General features: G+C 40.3%; 1 protein-coding gene across 15 annotated transcripts in view; it reads right to left on the bottom strand.

The window, feature by feature from the left end:
• Window positions 1–19,296, bottom strand: part of Tanc1 (tetratricopeptide repeat, ankyrin repeat and coiled-coil containing 1) — a 235,544-nt gene that overhangs the window by 62,771 nt on the left and 153,477 nt on the right. For 13 of the 15 annotated variants that reach the window (XM_048345390.1, XM_048345389.1, XM_048345388.1 and 10 more), the window contains 2 exons: window positions 10,600–10,730; window positions 9,308–9,494 (listed from right to left, as the gene is read on the bottom strand). In XM_048345390.1, coding sequence (XP_048201347.1) covers window positions 9,308–9,494; window positions 10,600–10,730 — 318 coding nt within the window. The remainder of the gene's footprint in view (window positions 1–9,307; window positions 9,495–10,599; window positions 10,731–19,296) is intronic. The other 2 variants (XM_048345393.1, XM_048345391.1) reach the window with 1 other exon arrangement.

Below are 19,296 nucleotides of genomic sequence, written 5' to 3' on the forward strand. Positions count from 1 at the left end.
ATGTGGTGCTGGGGAATTGAACCCAGGGCCTCATGCATATGAGGCAAGCACTCTTGCCACTAGGCCATATCCCCAGCCTCCCAAAAATAGTTTCATTAGGGTGTGTGTGTGTGTGTGGTTGTGGTCTTTTTTTGGGGGGGGGAGCAAAAGGGAGAGAAAGGAATGGAGGGAGAAAGGTTGAACAAGCGCAGTCATGGTTTTCAATATGCAAAAATGAACCATGCAACTTATGGGCAGGAATGGGGGAGATGGGGAAAAGTGAAGGAAGGGGTGACATTGTCCAAGAAGCATTATATATTATACTCATTACCTGACTTACAGAATTGTAACTCCTTTGTACAACTCCTTAATAACAATAAATGCAAAACAAAGTTTTAGGTTCATGACGTAAGCACTTTATTCAGAATAATCATCCCAATGTATAGCTAATATAGCCTAATTAAAAAATAATATCACCTACTCAGTCATCAAATATTTTGTTAGGTACAGTTCTGCAATGAAACATTTTGCTTCCTTCTACTCAACTCTCATTCACCTCTCTTCTTATTAAAATCAAATTGGAAAAAAACAAAATTAGTATAGTTACAGAACCAAAGAGTTTGGAAGTATCTAAACTGAACTACAGTTTAAAAGAATATCAAGAATCTGGATGCCAGTGGCTCATGCCTTTGATTTTACCTACTCAGGAGGCTCAGACCTCGAGGACTGATGTTCAAAGCCAGCCTGTACACAAAAATCTGAGCCTTCATCTCCAATTAATAAGCAACATGATGGAGTGGAGGCATAGCTCCAGTGGTGGAGCACTAATGGTGAGCAATAAAGCTGAGAGGTCCTGCGTTCAAGCCTTGATACTGGTATGTTCTCTCTCTTTCTCTCTCTCTGTCTCTCCCTCTCCCTCTCTCTCTCTCTCACACACAATTTTTTTAAAATGGGTTTATAGTGTGAACCCAGAATTTCTAAAAACTAAAGGTAAGACCAAACCTGTGTTGCAGGCAGCAAGCATTTTAATCCTACAAATAAATGGAGGTGCCAGCTCTGAGCTATGGGAAAGACAAGAGGTGCAAAGTGTAGAAGGCTCTGGGAATCTGGGTTATAACCTAGGCATCTCCCTTCTGAAGACCCAGAAGGCATGTGATTATATGGGCCCTGATCTGGGGGTAACATTTTTGGCTTTACAAACATCACCTTATGCAGGTGATTAGGTTTCTCTCTTCCCACTGGCTTCCAGGAAAGTTAACCATCAAATTTCTACCTAGTTATTAGAAAAATGAATAATCACATGATCGTTACTCTTATTCTTTTCTTATCTCCACAGAAAAAGAAAAACCTTTGTTTGCTGTCTATGCCTGAGCTTTTCTCACTCACCTAGGAAGAATTAAGTATAAATAATTATCCTGGGGGAATAACAACAGTGACTAATGTGCACAGTACAGGGCTTACTATGTACTGTGTGCTAGGCTGCCATAACCCTGTCACAGCTCAACTTGCTTACTCCCAAAACAGCCTTGTCAGCAAAGCCCCACAACCCAGGACCTGCTGCCGTGCTATACAGTGTTCGTGCATTTACAGAAAATCTGGGTATGCACTCAAAGAGTGTGTGTGTGTGTGTGTGCATGCACATGCGGGGGGTGGGGGGGCCTTGAACTCAGGTGCTATCCCTGAGTTTTTTGGCTCATGTCTAGCACTCTACCACCTGAGCTACTTTAGACTTTTTCATGGTTAATTGGAGATAAAAGTCTCATGAACTTTACTGCCTAGGCTGTGTTTCAACTTCAATCCTCAGATCTCAGCCTCCTGAGTAACTAGGGCTACAGGAGTGAGCCACCATTGCCTGGCTCCAGATACGTTTATAAATTATGAATGGTACCATCCTCATTTATTATACTACAAAGTGTACACAAAAATTAAATAATGAGGGGAAAATAGAAACTAATTTCTTCAAGTACTCCATATTCAAAATAATTGCTTTAAATAGTTGTTCTCTGGGTTTAGAAAGAAACAATTAAGATACAAGGATATAGTTAAAATGTCCTTAAAGCATGATATAAGAGTGCTTTCTTGCCACACAACTGAAGGGAAAAAAAGTAATAAACATTTGTTAACTTCCATATTAAGTTTAATGGCTGACAGGAAGAGTGTAAAAGTTAAAATACTGGACTAATGAATTAAAGATCAAACAAGGAAGGAACATAATGTCTGCATATAAAAGTGAGAGAAGGGAAGAAATAAATAATTTTTTTAAAAATGAAAATCCAACTACTGTAGAGACTGCCTCCTCTGACCTGACTGAAAGCTATGTTTCACTGCAGCAAAGAAAGTCAGAGATCATGAAAACATCAAAGAGACAAGTTGAGGCAACAAAGCCCCAGTACTGTTCCTGTAGCATGACAGAAGCCTCACTTCTCTCCTTTGTAGTCACACTTCACACTCAACTGTGGTTCAAGTTGCCAGGCCACATTGTAGATTGCCCTGAGCAACAAGGCAAACACTGTAGTCATAGGTGAACCCAGCCTACCCAAACCTTTCAGAATGGTGGTTGGTCTGCGTGTGCTCCTATCCCTCTCCCAAGCCCATCCCCCCTGCAAACCAACAAGCCACACAGAAAAGTCCCTAGCTTACCTGTAATCACAGATCAATTTGCCTAGGCCCAACAAGGAGAGGGGCACAGAAAGGCATGCAAGCTGCCTTTCCTGGAATGCAGAATAGATTGCCTGGATGGAGTGCCCCGGAAACCTTCCGCTCTAGAGGATGTCTGGCTTCTCCTTCGCAGCAGGCCCAGGAGGACAGCTTGGCACTTCTGGCTAGTCCTGTTCTTTTCTGGCATAGCACTGGGAACCCTGTGCATTGGATTGTGACAGCCAGATCTCTGTACCAAATCTCCAGCTCAGTGCTCCCTTGCATTGCGCAAGGTGTACTCTGCCACAACATGTAGCAAGGCCAGGGACCCAGCTACAGTTCCCAGCACATTTATCATACTCTGACTGTGGAAATGCAAAAGGGAACGGCTGTGGGCAGGGCAGCGGGGGAGGAGAGGGCTGGACTTTCCTCTCTCAACAAGAACACTGCCCAGTGTAGCCTGGTACAGTAGAAAACAGTTTCCAGAAAGGGTGTCAGGATTATAAACGATGTGACAATTTCTAGCAAGAGTATGCGGCATGGTGCTCTGGCAAAGCTTCACATACCTGCATACTGAATGTATTCACACTGGAGATTCTGTTACAGTCTAATGACTCCATGGAGTTTCAACTTCTTTGGAAAAGGGTTTAAGTTGCTCAGTTGTTAGTATTATGTCCCTACAACAAGGATCCTCCATGGAGATGTCTATTAATACCACGTGTAATACCACCTCTCAGCAATTAACAAAGTAGTAGATGCAAAGTAAAGTTTTTAAAATAGTCACTGTGCTAACTTATTCTATACCAGTACTGAACAAACTTGTTCCAAGAACATAGTCCGTGCTCTTAAATGCCCACTGCACCAATAGAACAGTCGGGAAAGTTCAACCACATTGTGAATAAAAATATAGCAGGCACTCTGCTGACTAGAACCACCACCAACGGTTTCTTTCCCACATCAAAAATATATTACCAAATTATATATGTAAAGAAAAAAAAACTTCCTTCTTCACCCAAGAGATTTTTTTTAAAAAGGCTTCTATAATTAAGGATGATCTTAAAATTGCAGGCAATGTAGCAAAATGAATATTAACCCAGATTTGAAATACTCTAAATAGTTATTACCAAATCAATTTCAAAGCATTCCAATTTATTAATAAGTGGGGCAATACAGGTGGGCAACAAAGCAGCATTAGCATAAAATAAAAAAGGCAGGATTTACAACAAGTTAAAAATGAAAGGCAGTGCAATTAATTCATCTTTGTGTGCCTCTACATCTACTCATCTTCCCCAGGGACTCAAAGTCCAGGAAATAAATGTCTCCAGTTAACCTGAAATCACTTTCATTTCATAAGCCTGGGAGGAGGCAGGAAAGAGTCAGGGAAGATAAAAGTCAATGACAACTTTTTTTTAATGTCCTAAGCAAATATTATCACATTGGAGCAAGTAGCAGCAGAGTACTAACCATGTATCCAGTATTATTTACCATAAGCCACTCTGTAGGACAAACAGTTCTACTAAGGTGTTCCCTACTAAAAAAAAGTTCATACCTGCACCCTTGCTTCAAAGCAGAGGAAACAAATGCCAGAACCTGGAGGAAAGGAAAGGGAATGGGGAAGACAGTTGAAGGCAACCTTGGCCCATTCCAGCTCAGGTACTGGGACAGGGCAGGTGGATAAACTGGGGGGATGGCACAGAGGGAGGGAAGGTGGTCCCTGTTTGAGTCTTGTCTGTGGGCACTGACTTACAAGAGCACGCAGATTCAGGATGCTACTTGGCAACTATAAATGTTGGCAGGTAAATATAGATTAGTAAAAGAAAAGCATGGGAGGGCAGACTGGCTTTTCCTGGGCTCAGACTCAGCCAGAAGTTTTCTAATTGCTACCTGCAAGGACTTCTTGGTGCATATATTATTAAATGGAAAAGAAGAATCTTCTTCTAAAGTATGTCTGTAGTTGGTTTGTTTTTCTTCATCTAGTCTTTCTCAGTTTCTGTCCTCTGCCTAAAAGGGGAAATAGCTCATCTTGAAACACACACACACAGAAACAAAAATTAAACAGATTTAACTTGCAAAGTATTTTCAACCCACTATTTCCAGTAGTGCTTTTTTAAGTCAGATTGGTTTTCATATGCTTTCCAGTAAATACACATTTCTTTCTAGGTTGAGATTAATATATCTTATAATTTCCACTTGTAATAGCTAGAAGCCAAGTTATGTCTCAAGGAGTGTCACCAAGAAGAATGTTTTCTCACGCAGAGAGAAGCACCTTTAAAAGCTTCTTTATAAAGAAATATAAAGTTTTCTTCTCAACACAAGTAATTGAAAGCTGTTTTATCTTGATTGGGTACAGCTGGATTTCACATTTGGAAGACTTTCACATTGCAAATTTGAAAATCAGACACTTCTAGGTAATGCCAATGATTTTTAATATGTAAGGAATAAAGACCTTTACTTTAAAAAATTAAAAAAAATGATACTCAGGGAATTCAGTTAATCTCATCCAGCTTAAACAGTATTTCTACATGACAGAATGATTATACTTCTAAAGACATTAATGTTAGAAGAACTTGAACCTCTTGAAATAGGATAAAGTGGGACTCCCTTCTGGATAACATAATAAAGTTAAAAAGAGTGTGTATCTGGGGTTGGGGTGGGGGCAGGTAGCCTATTAAGCTCTGGTTTCTATACAGCAAGACTGGAAGGGACCCAGTAAGTTCTTCTAATGGTCACTGGCATGCCCATTCTTTTTCCTGTTTCTTTCTGGAAACAGAACACAGGCAGAGCACCTGATGGCATCCCCAAGGAGGCTGCCCGGGCATGTGGGAACACAGGCTTCCCATCCTTGCATCTGTTGAGCCAAAGTATTTAGATTAAATATAATCAGCATGCCGGAAATCAGCTTAAATAGTCAGGCAGGCCAAGGAATTTTTAAGGATGGGTCTAAAATGTCCCCTGAATGCCCTGAATAAACTGTGCTAATACTGCACGTGGAGCATTGCTTTCAGCCTTGTACAGCCCCAAGCATGTAATACTATAGCAGCTGTGTGCACTCTGGACAGCCCACCCCAAAGCCTCTGTCATTCCAGCCCAGCTCTACTGGAAGACAAATTTTAACTATTTAAAATGGAAAAATAAATGGAAATCCACATCCTCCATCTCCATGCCTTATGTAATTTAGAACATAGATCCTCACCAGTTCATTTCACAAGCTTCTGCCAGGCCTTCCAAAGCAAGTAATTAGAGTGTCTCACCTTCATCTCTGCCGGCTAACATTTTACTGTCCTAAATATTTAAGATGCCCCAAAGCTGCCCCATTCCCAGGTATACCTTATAAAGTCAGCATGTTCATCAGATGGCAAAAGGCACACCAAAACCCCAGCAATTACAGATCACAAGTGTGACCCCACTACCTTCTCCACTAAGAGGCACAGGAGCTTGCATGTCCCTCTCTGGTTCCACCACTCCTGTCTCGTCAAATATCTATGGCTAAAGTCTACCCAGAGAGATTCTTGCTCCCTGTTCCTTCTCCTCCCTGCCACACCTCCATGTATGCCTTGGCAAAAGGTTCTAATTCTTTTGATCATGGAGGAAAGAACAGAGACACATTGTCAGCAGACCAATGTTTTCCTCTCATCCACCTTCAATCTTTCACCCCGCCAGTTCAGCTAATGGGGTGATGAGCATGATCCCCAGGAGTTGTGGTCTCCAGGAAAGACAGACTCGATCAACCCCTTCTTTACTCCTCCCCACCTTCATCTCAATTGCTGCACCTTTTCATTGTCATCTGAGTTGATGGAGCATATTCACTTGAGCCAGGAAACAAGGGACAGGTTCAGTGACATGCAATGTATGATGGCTTCACCATCCAGGCAAGGCTAAAATATAGATATTAAAAAGTCTGACAAACTCACTGAAGATAGAAATCCTACATAATTCTTCAAAAATCAACTAAATGTTCTCACCTTCAATGCAACTTGATAGTAGTAGCAATTCTTTCTCATTGCCAGCATTGGGCTAGGAAGCTGAGAGGGTTTGAAAAATGAGACCCCTGTCCATATGAAGACAAAATTATGCATAACAGACAAAAGAATAGATATTCGGAGCCAGGTGTGGCAGTGTACAGCTGCAATCCTATCTATATACCACACACACGCACGCACGCACACACACACACACACACACACACACACATATGTACTTGAGTTCACAGAAGTACACTGAAGGAAAACTGAGGTGCCAGGCAGACCATGTAGTACAGAGATTGATCACTCTCAGCTAGGGTGTGACTACATTAAATCAAGTGTTAGTTTAAGAGTCTCCTGAACCTGTCTTTCACTGACAATACAAAAACCAAAATCAAAATCTTCTTAAATATTGAGGGTATAGTTCAATGGTAGAGAACTTGCCTAGCATATGCAAATCTAGGGGTTCAATTCTAAGTATTACTCAAAAAATAAAAAAATAATCATAAAAGTTCAGCATTGAGTATGACAGATCAAACTGGGAGAATTGGCACAAAGGGATGGATTGATAGATGGAAGAAAGAGTGGGTGGTTCTGTTACTAAAAATTTTGTAAGTATAAGAACAAACATTTGTCTTATTTATAACCAAAGGCATATAATGCCAATGACAGAATGTACAATAAAGACAGAAGGGCTACCCAAAAGAGGTAGCACTGGCCAAATTCTTGAAGGATAGTAACACCCCCCCCCCCCCCGCCCTGAAGGAAATCAGGCTTCACAGGAACTAAGAAAGCAGTGACAAAAGTCACCTGGATACCACATCACAGATCAACCTGCCATGAATAATAACTCAGAAAAATAGGGCACGAAGGAAGAAAAAACACTGGAAAAAGTATGTTGACATAGACTACACACAGCATCCAGAGAAGGAGTGTAGAAAAGAATGTGGAATCAGCAGAATGAGCCCAGTGGAAGGCCTTGAAGCTAACTGGAAGGAAATTGAATTTGCTATGAGCAACTGTCCCTCCATTCCCATGAAATGTTCAGAATGTAAGCTTGACAGACAAAGTAGGCTGTAGGCTGACTAGACCTGGGAAGCTTGAGGGGGCAGAGAATGGCTTCTAAGAGGTACAATGTTTCTTTGGAGGATGGTGAGAATTTTTATAATATTAGACTGGTGACAGATACACTAAAACATTCACTAAATTGAAAACATTCAATTGTTTAATAGCTATTATGGTATATAAACTATATCTTGATAAAGCAATGAAGATAAAACAAAAACCCACTAATGTGCTAAAACAGAGGGAAGAGACCTTTCCAAAGCTGTGGAATCCCTCATTAACCTAGGCAATGGTCTACAGATAGTTCCCATTCCCACGTCCCTTGCAGGTCTTTGGAATAATTTCCAAAGCACAAACTGGATGGAAACTGTAGCTTGTCTTTCCAGTTTCATCTGAAGGAAACGGCAAGTGACTTAAGAGAATGAGGAACTGAAACGTCACTCCATTTGATTATATATTAATGTGCAAGTAGTGTTCAGTCAAATAAAACACATTCTGAGACATGTGTTGCCAGCAAAAGGGAAGATGTTAATTGCTCAGAAGAGCGCCACTGTAAAATCAAAATGTAATTTTAGAGCAGAGGTCCCTGCAGGGACTCACCTGTCTGCTATCTGAAATGTGCCAAGCTGGAAACCCAAGACACAGACACTGAAGCCCACCTACAGAAGCAGCCAGGTAACTTATCTGGGATGGAATATAAAAATAAGGGCACACAGCCGAGTATTGGTAGTTCAAGCCTATAATCTTAGCTACTCAGGAAGCTGAGACCTGAGTATTGTGGTTTAAGGTCACTGTCAGCAGTAAAGTCCATGAGACTCTTAAAAAGTGGAGTCGTGACAAGTGGTACCCAGGCCCAGAGTTCAAACCCAAGGACCAGCACAAAAGGGGGAAAGGGCACCCTTAAATTTCATGACTCTAATATACCCTCTATTCTAGAAGCCACGAACAAATCCAAATCCTTTATTTTCCTACTGAAGGAAAGGAAAATGCAAAGAGGCCAACTAAATGTTTCTCAGATCACCAAGAACTGTGTTTCCCCTGATTCTTGCTTCAGAAGCAACACACCTATTGTGTGGGTTAGGTATTGCTCCAGAAAGCCTTCTGTAGATAATCCTGTCTTTAGATCCCACTGTAAGAAACTATAAAGGAGACCCGAGGTTTGGCTCAAGTGGTAGAGTGCCAGCCATTAGCAAGAAAGCTAAGCAAGAGTGTGGGACCCTGAGTTCAAATCCCACTGCTGACATAGAACAAATAAAAATTATACAGAACATGTGCCTGACCTGGTAAATAAGAGACCTTGGGATGGTGCCAGGAAAACTTCATATGCAAGGATTCACCACCCTGGTATTTGCCCTAGGCATACCTGATAGCCAACAAATAGAAGCAACTGGTAAGGAGAAAGGATTTTTGTAATTTTATAGGCAAAATCTAATTTCTTACCATATGAGCCCTGTGTTAAAAAATAAATATCAAGGAATGTAAAAAAGCTGATGATGTTTCATTCTCTCATCTGCACACTGCCCCAGTGCAGTCTGCACAGAATACAGAAGGCCCTGGCAGCTCAACCTTCACGGACCATACTAAACCTCTCTTAAGAAGTGTCTGGTGAGTTCTCTGGGTGACATGCATTGAGCCATTACCTTGCCGAGCTGTGTGCTTCTTACCTATAATTCCACTGTCCTTGCTTTCCAGGGTGGAACTAGGGCTGCTAATGGTCTCACAGGGACTTTTGTTGGCTGCCGTCTTGCTGACACAGCTATTCAAGGTTGAGCAGGGGCTATCGGTGCTAGGAGATGCGGTGCTGCTTGTTAGTGTAGAGCAAGGACTGATGCCTTGACTCAGAGCCGTGCACTGCAAGATGAATGGAAGGAGGTGTTAGAGCATTCACAGGAGGTGCTTCAACACAGGCTTTGTTTTTCAGTACTACAACAATAAAACCCCAAACAGGAAAATAGAAAGCAGTTTACAGAGGGAACAGCTATAAATAAGTACACACACACACACACACACACACACACACACACGCACACGCACGCACACGGTCTTCCAAGCACTCAAAGAGAAATATCTTCTTTTTTTGTAATGAAAGGGTACTCTTGGCAGTAATTTAGTGGGAATGTACATTTTAAAAACAGAAATGGAAAGCAGGTAGACTTCCTCTTGTTTAAAATCTGCAGAAGACAAATGAGCTATTTGACCTCTGTATGGAAAACCTGGGGACTCTGCTTTTGTCATGTTTCACAAGCACAGCAGCCTGATTCAACTCCTACAGATTTATGGGCTCACTTTCAGGAAAGGAGACTGGTGACCACTGTAGTCTCAATCAACACACACTACCTCTGCACAGAGAACCTGTGGCAGAGGTCATATGCTCTAGGCCATCATTGCCATCCACACAGCTGAGAGGTAGAAGAGGCTGTTGTCCCTTGGATGGGGAGCATGCCTTCCAGGAGACAAACCACTTAATCTCATCCATTTTGTCTCTGCCTCATCACCTATAAATCCTTTCTCATGCTACTAACACTGTCCTCCCACCCCCACCCTGCCCATTCCTAACAGTGAATAAAAACAGACACACAGACACACACACAAAGTATAACCAGAAGCAGCCAGACAAAAAGAATGTTTGCTATAAAGCCAAGCATAGCATCATTACAAAACAATTCTTTTAGCCGTTTTAATTCACACAGCCACTATTCTCCAGGTAGTGACTAGAAGGTGAATGTGGACTTTTTTTTTAAGCTCTGCTCCCTTCTGCTTTTCCCTGATTACCTTTCCCTTTGCAAAAACCCAGAAACAAATTCTTGCAATGAATTTCAATACACAATAGCCCAGAACTCATTTGACCACACATTAACTTCTCCATTGATGTGGGGGGTGGGGAGGACAGGGAATGGTGATCATTTCATTTCTCCTCTGAGCAGGTACGAAATGCAGTGTCTTCCTTGGGCATTACCATGGTTTCATTTTTGTCTTCAATGGTTATGTGTGTGGCACTGGGGATCCCTTCTCCCAGTAAAAATCCCAGCCTTGTCAACAGTTCTTGAGCTGCCGGCGAACAGCTCGGTTCATTATCGGCCTTTGCTTCTGGAACAAAGAAAGAAACAATGAAGATGCACCTCTGGGGAATTTCAGCATCACAACTGGATGAGTTTGCACTACAGCTGCTTGTCTAGAGCTTTTGTGTGTTTTTTATAAAATGCATAAAAATTGGCAATGCTGCCTGTGCTCTAGTAGTACGTTTTAATTAAGTGGCTATGACAGATTAAGAAAACAGTACCAGAGAGACTTCAAGTACAAAGGGTGAAACATCTGACCTGAGCCAGAAGAGCCTAGTTTCATTATCTGATAGCATTCCTATTCCCATGTCACATGAAAAACCTTTACCTTAAAAAACACTGGGTGGCCAAAGCCACAGGAAGCCAAAATAATGTAAAACCCCAGTGGCATGTTGGCAGAAGCCCAGGCCATTTAGGTGTCGAGCTGAAACTGAAATTGAAGTTCTCATTAAGTAAGACCAGGACAGTCAGGAGGAGTTTGGTGGCAAACTGGTAATAGATATTCCATAGCACTGAAAGTCAAAACTGAAATTCTAATTCCAACACCAATCTGAGAATTGTACTGAAACAAAGATTTTTAAATCCCAGGAAACATGTCCTAAGAGACAGGCTTCAGTCCTGTCCATGCAAAGATGAGAAAAACCAACCTGTATTTTCAGAAGGTTATACAGGCAATGCTTCTTAAGAAGCATGACTTTTTTTTGTTTTTTTTTTTAGGTTTACCTGAGGTTAGTTATTTGGCTTTTTGTATTTTAGAGAATTTTATTCCTGGGATTCGATTTAAATGTTGAGCTGGAGGCTAATCTTATACCCAAAGGCATAATAATAATTATGGTTGACAAATATCAACATCATTCTAACATCTCTCCTACTTTAAATCAACATCCATTGGAATGAAATAAGGCACAAACTGTGCTTAGGCCAATTGGAACTTAAAGATGAATATAAACGTACAATGTTTCCTCTTTGGGATTAACTGTTTGGAAACCTAGACCTACATAGCCATGAACCTATTTTCTCTAGAGGTGGAAATCCACAGGTTGTGAGGTCTTAGAAAAGTAAAATAAAGAAAGAACATGGTGATGTTACCACTGAAATATGATATGATCAACAAAGTGGAATGCTAATTTTTTATCTTTGTGAGAAATAAAAAAAGATCAACAGCTTGTTGAGACAATTGTCTAGATTGTCCTCACTCACAGAAGTCACTAAGTCATGCACTTGCATGGCAGCTATGAGAGAAACTAGACTGAAAATATCTTCAGGAAACACTGGCTTGTCCTTAATGTTTGGATATTTTTTCAGTTATTTTAGAAAACTGTAGGGGTAAGTTAACCAAGGATTGCTTGTCTTGGGCTTAGAACCTTGATGTTTCTGGATCCTTTCAGGTAAATTCACAACATGAGGGCCCTGTGCCAACATGGGAAGAGAGCCACCTCAGGGTAGGTCGACCACACCCCGTTACACTGCCTTCCAGACGGTACATTCCCACCACAGGCTTCAAACCACAGCTAGATTCTCAAGGTAGACGGGTATTTGGGAAAGGAGGGTGGGAACCAAACCAAACTGACATACTCCAGGCACACCCAGGGCTGAACCACAGAGGACAAAATTCCTACTCCCAGCTTGTCTTCCTCAAGCTCGGTGGTTCCTTATCAGAGGTGGCAACTGGACTAGTGGAAGATACCAAGATGAAGATGGAAAAGGGAAGAAGTGGAGAAGGGGGAAGATCTTAGCTGCTGTTTTTCAATGTCCTCTCTTTCCTTTTGAATCAATCTCTATAATCTTGCTCCATGGTGACAGTGCTCCAGAAAGTCTACCTGAAACACTATGAACACTCTGGGGAAAGAGCCAGAAACATCTCCCAGTTGGCAGTTACTGTGGAGTAGAGATAGCTGTATACACAGGGTTGGCTGCCACAAAATTTACCCCAGATAACAAATAAGAAGGCCACGGCTTATGGCTCATTTCAGACTTGCTTGAAGGCCTTAGAACCTAATACCTACAAAGCTTCCCCACCAGTACAGTCATTGCTGCCTCCACAGTACAGACAAATACTCAAGTTCTCAAAGTTGCCATTAAGGAAAAAAAAATCTTGGGGTTGGGGCTCAGTGGAAGAGCACTTGCCTGGCAAGTACAAGGCCCTGAGTTTAGTCCTCAGTTCTTGGAAGAAAAAAATAGTCATCTGACTCTCCTCTCTTCAGGAGTGATGAACTATGGCAATTTAAGGCTTACTGGTGAGTTGAAAAGAGATAATAATTCATGATTCCCATCACTATCCAACCTGTACTTTGCTACTGGCAAAATTCTAAAACTTTACTAGGGGGTCAAAATGAATGAACGTTTTAAAATTTTATTTTGCATCCATTAAGCCAACACAATTTATTTCTTCCAAAGGTTTTCAAATTGTCTTTTCATATTATTCCACCTTTTAGACAGGTACTCTACTATTTTAGCCACTCCACCAGCCCCCTTACTCTAAATGTCATTCTACAAGCCTTCTCCTTAAAAAGGTTGCCTTCATTCTGTATTCCTTAATATGCAGCTGTCCATCTCTCTCTCAAAAACACACACAAGCCTTTCTCTAACTGAACTTTTCATTCTGGCAAAAGGATCCCTGGGTGAAGATTGACAATGTCATTCTGAGCTAGATGAAATGCCTGGGAATGCACATGAATACATTCCACTATTAACTGGGCTACATTTCTCTCTCTCTCTCTCTCTCTCTCTCTCTCTCTCTCTCTCTCTCTCTCTCTCTGTACTGGGGCTTAAACTCAGAACCTGACCCTTAGCCTTTTCACTCAAAGCTAGGGCTCTAACCACTTGAGCCACAGCTCCACTTTGGGGGGTTTGCTAGTTAATTGAAGAGAAGAATATCACAAACTTTCATGCCTAGGCTAGCATGGAACTGCAATTCCTAGAGTTCAATCTTCTGAGTAGCTAAGATTACAAGCATAAGTCCTTGGTACCCAGCCATTTCTTCTTTCAAAGTATCTCCCTTTTCACTCTTATTGTCACTTAGCTGTAAGTCCCAATTCCCTCAAGTGTAGATAGCTTTTAGACTTTTAAATATATTTTCTCATCTCTATTTTCCTTGTCTTCTTTGAGTCATTTCCTGTGGATGGGAAGATGGAACACTAGGATGAAGTAGTGATGGATTGCTCATCAGAGAAGGTAGTCCATCCCTCCCTTGAATAAGCAGTATGATTTGAAACATCAAATCATGCCAGAATTAATGGGGTGTAGTGGCTTCTCTTATTTTCCAAGCCAGTGAATTCTCAAACATTTTAGCCTGTGGACTCACTCTCAAAAATTAGTAAGGACTCCAATGAGATTTGGGTTATAAGGGCTATATTAGCATTGTTATACCACTAGAAATTAACAATTTTTAAATGTATTTTGATTTAAGATTAAAAACTTACCACATACCTACTAGACACTATGTTGAAAATGAACTATATAACTTGTAGGTGGGGATGGGAGGGGAAAACTGGGAGAGAGTGAGGGAAGGGGTAGCAATGTCCAAAAAGAAACGTATTCTTAAGCTGGGTGAAGGTGGCTCAAGCCTGTAATCCTAGCTACTCAGGAGGATGAGATCTGAGGAACATGGTTCAAAGCCAGCCTAGGCAGGAAAGTCCATAAGCCTATTATCTTCAATTAACCATCAGAAAACTGGAAGTGGGTCTGTACTGCAAAGTGGTAGAGTGCTACCCTTAGGTGAAAAAGTTCAGGGACAGTGCCCAGGCCCGGAGTTCAATCCTCATGACCAACAAAAAAAGAAAAAAGAAATGTACTCTTTACCTGACTTAGCCTGTTGTTTTCTAAACTGTAATCCTTCTGTACATCTCCTTCATAATAACAATAAAAAAATTGAAACTTACCACATGTTAACAATTCAAGTTTTAAAAAGTATACTTTCAATTTAAGAAATTTGGGAAAATGATAGTTTTATATTTTCACAAACCTCTAGTGATTACTCGAAGATGGCTGGATTCTCACATCCCCTCTACTCAGTCTGTTGGAATTTGGTGCTGGGGTCTGAACCTTGCATGTACTTCCAGAGGATGCTCTTGTGGCTGAAGCACATGAGCCACTTCAGCTTACCACAGATTTGTGGTAAAAAACAGGAATCTTTTTAGTTAATTATTGATAACTACATATATATTCTTCTCTGATAACCCACTAAAATTTGATGAATAAAATTTCTTAGAAGTTCTGATGCTGACCTTGAACATGTGTCAATGAACTTTTTGTATACTATTATTATAACACCCAATTATCAATTTTATGGTTTTGTTTGAAACTGCAGCCTGAACCCAGGGCCTTGTACATATTAAACAAGCACTACTGAGCTATACCCCAGAGACTGCTCTGTTTTAAATAGATCTTTTACCCATGCAAGAGTCTGTAACACCATGGACTGGGTCAATTGGAAAATAGTGGTTTCTCAGACCTTGAAAATGCTTGACACACTTCATTACATAATACCAAAATATGACATTCATCAATATTTCCACAGATCCTAACTGAAAATTCCAGGGAAGCCATCAAGTTCAATATGACAGATGCAAATTTCCCCAAAAAACTAATTTTCACATGAAAGGTCAAGCTTTAGCAATATGACAACTAAGCTTGTAAGGTGTTTTTCTTTAATTGAGGTGAGGACTCATTTCATTCCATTTGAGGAAAATGTGTGACAAATACCCAGTTCTGATTGGGCATGGTCTGTCACCCATTATTTCAAATAAAAATGATGTCCTATTTGAAAAGCAGCTAGTTCTGCTTGCAAGTCGAACAATCACACAAATGCTTTACCTCAAGACAACCATCACACTTCAGCATGAAGCAGAAATGCTTTATGAGGACTCTCCACTTCATCACATGGAATATTAAAAAAGATAGGTATTCAAGGGTCAAGATTTAATGACATTCATTATTTTTAGTGCTTTGTCAAGGACATTCTTCAGTGAATTGTTCATTCTGATGTATTTGGTAGTGACAACTTAAGTAGTGCCCTGTCTTGAAGAGCAGACACAGAAGTTTTACTGACAACTCATTTTTATTAGTAGAAGAACAGTTTTGACTGAAAAACCCCTGACAGGCTCTCAGGGACACCCTAAAAGTCCAAATTAAAGAATCTCTACATTAAATCTGTTTTGATAAAGGAAATTTCCCTCTTTTGGAACAAACAAAAAACACAGGCACATACCTCTCTCTCTCTCTCTCTCTGATAGGATCCCTTCCTCATCAACTTCTTAGGTGTTCAGAAGGGTCTGTCCACATCAATTCCATCTTATCACTTACTTATAACTTTTATTCATTCACCATCACAGTTCTCCTAAAACAGCACTACTAAGCATATTCTTTTCTTTCCCTAGTATCATGACTTGAACCCAGGGCCTCATACTTGACTCAGTTTGCTTGCTCATAATTAGCTCTGTACAATTTTGAACTATACCTCCAGCTGGGCTTTTAATGGTTAGAGATGGACTCTCACAGACTTTTCTGCCTAAGCTGACTTCAAACCACAGTCCTCTAAACCTCAACCTCCTGAGTAGCTAGGAGTAGTGTCAGTGAGCCACCAGCAACTGGCTTCTTTTTCTTTTTGTTTTTTCTTTTCTTTTTTGGCCTGGGCCTTGGACTCAGGGCCTGAGCACTGTCCCTGGCTTCTTTTTGCTCAAGGCTAGCACTCTGCCCACTTGAGCCACAGCGCCACTTCTATATATGTGGTGCTGGGGAATCGAACCCAGGGCTTCATGTATATGAGGCAAGCACTCTTGCCACTAGGCCATATTCCCAGCCCACTTCTTTTCCTTTTTAAACTACACTTCTTTTGGTTTTTCTATAGATTTTGACTTTGTAAACTCTACCGCAAGTGAGAAAGTAGAGGTTGTTGTAAAAAGACACATAGGAAAAGCCTGTAGTTACTAGGGTGTCATCTTGGGAGTTTTTTCTCCTACTCATCCTTCTGCTGTTTCTTCCACTTCTGTGGGGAGGGGTGTATGGGGGTGTACCGGGGCTTGAACTCAAGGCCTCAGTCTCCTGCTTGACTTTTTCACTCAGGCTAGTGCTCTACTACTTGAGATACATCTTTACTCCTAGTTTTTTGCTGACTAACTGGAGATAATATACTCACAGGCTTTATGCACAAGCTGGCTTCAAACCATAATCCTCAGATCTCAGCTTGAGTAGCTAGAATTACAGGTGTGACGTAGCAGCACCCAGCCCTTCTTCTACCTCTTCTTCACAGCTCACAAATAGAACACCATTTCTCAGTCCTCTTCTCTCAAGAAGACCATATCTTCTCCATAGTCTTAACTTAGGTAATCATCTTATGATGGCCAAACAAACAGTTGGTCAGTTTATATGCTCAGTATATATGGATAGTTTTGTTTAGATGTTTCCACCAGCACTTAAAGTCAACATTCCTCAACCAATTCAAACCAAAACACTTGGCAATCTCTCTGTCAGCATCCTCACAGACTCAAGTTGTCATCCTTGTACTTATTGCTCAACATCTCATTTACCACTTCTTCTTTCCTGACCCTGGAGTCATTTCAGATTTTATTTTCTCACTCTACTACTGATTTCATTTTCTTGCCATTCTTCCTGATTCTAGGCTTTTCCTGCCCATTCCATCCTACTCTGTTGCCAGATGCGATGATATAAATGTGTGTGCAACTCCTGTACCAAATTTATGTGGTAAAATCCTAATACCCACGGTAATGGTATTAGAATGCAGAGCCTTTGGGTGGAGCCCTCAAGATGGAATTTGGATCCTGTACAAAAGGAGGGGCTTGTGGTCCCTTCCTATCATGTGAGGTTATAGGTGATGGATGGCTATCCATGAACCATAAAACTAGCCCCTATTCACAAAACCGGAAAACATCTTGATTTTGACTTCCCAGTTTCAGAACATGTGAGAAGTGCATTTCTTCTGTTTATAAAATATCTGGATTTTGTTATAGCAGCCTCAATAAATTATACTACAAGGTAAACCTTAAGGCACTAGTACTAAATATTTTCCATGGTTAGGATCCTCACCTGAACTTCTGATGCACCACAAAACTTAGATTAGTCCACATTTCTTCCTCCTTAGTATTATAATCACTCTGCCTATAGGCCTTTAATCTTCTACCAGACTCATCCCAAACAGCATCTAACACCATGCTTTTTACCACCTAAAATTTTAATATTTACTAAAAAAAAATGTGCACCTCTAGTCTCCCTTGCACTGGGCACATACCAGGCAGGCCCATTTTTATACCTTCACTTAACTAAATCTCATTCAACCATTAGCAGAACAGTGTTTCACCGTCTAAGAAGCTAGAAATAAAGCAGGATAAAGGGTATTTCTTGAGAAAGCAAGAATAAGATCAGGGGAACTGCATAGTTATTTTTTATTTCTAAACCTAAGTAAAAGGTAGGTCAGTACCATTATTCTTTCATTTTTCTATACTGTTATTCTTTAGTCCTTTATATATTTTTGAACATCTGAAATAGTAGTAGTAATAGTATTAATAGCAAGGACTTCTTTTTCCCAGTAATATAGTTGTGTATTATTCTGTTTTGTGTACTCTAATTTTATTTGCTAACCAGACTACCAGAGAAACAAGTTTCATTATATTTTAAGATTGATCTGCAACGAGCAATGACTCATAAGACTGAAAACTTTCTCACCCCTCCCTAGCACAGCTTGCGTAAGTTATTAATGATATATTAAAGCAAATCTGAGTGGATTATGTGGTTGTCTCAAATTCAAAGAAATAAAGATAAAGCCATGAGTTCTATTATAATTTAATAATGCTCATTTGTCTAGGAGTTGTTTCTTCATAAGGCAGAGGTATTGTTTGGGGTGGGGGGAATAAACTAGACCAGTAACAGGAAGCTCATTTATAAAGGTCCTATTCTATGTGTCACACAGCTTATTAGAAACATTTGGCAGGCACACAGGTTTTTGCATGGCATGTAAGGACTCTATAAGTCACATTGTTTTCTGTGTTTCAAAAATATTTTAAAATAATGACAAGGCAGAATGTTTTTATATTTCCTAAAGATGTTTACAGAGGCATGCAAACTCTAACAAACATGTTCTTTGCTTTAAAAAAAAAGGTTTAAAAAGAAATATTCATCAGTTTGAGTCTACTTCCCAAATGGGGAAATATACAAATTACATACCATCAGTATTACTTATAAATTAATAAAACAAATTCTAGGTGCTCACTCCTTTATTTGATTTAAATTTTCAAAGAACTAGGAGTCAAAGAGTTAATAAGCTACAAGGCAACCAAAACCAAAGTGAGGCAGCAGAATCTGAAAAGAATATTTTAAGCATTTAGGAGTAACTTATTATTCCACAAGTCTACATAAAATTTAAAGGCATTTTACAAGATGCTGTTTCCAGAGACTCTGTTCATTTAGTGAATACTGACATGCTACTACTGACAGTACCCAAAGGGTCACAGACACTTAAATAAAAATTCCAAAGGAAGAATAAGAAGCAGAAATTCAAATTAAAAAGTGAAACTCTTGTGACTATGCTGTTATTAAACCCTAGAAATTTGGAGTTTGCCCATCACATCCATGTACCTACA

The sequence above is a fragment of the Perognathus longimembris genome, chromosome 4 (genome assembly GCF_023159225.1).
Source record: "Perognathus longimembris pacificus isolate PPM17 chromosome 4, ASM2315922v1, whole genome shotgun sequence".
Taxonomy (NCBI): domain Eukaryota; kingdom Metazoa; phylum Chordata; class Mammalia; order Rodentia; family Heteromyidae; genus Perognathus; species Perognathus longimembris.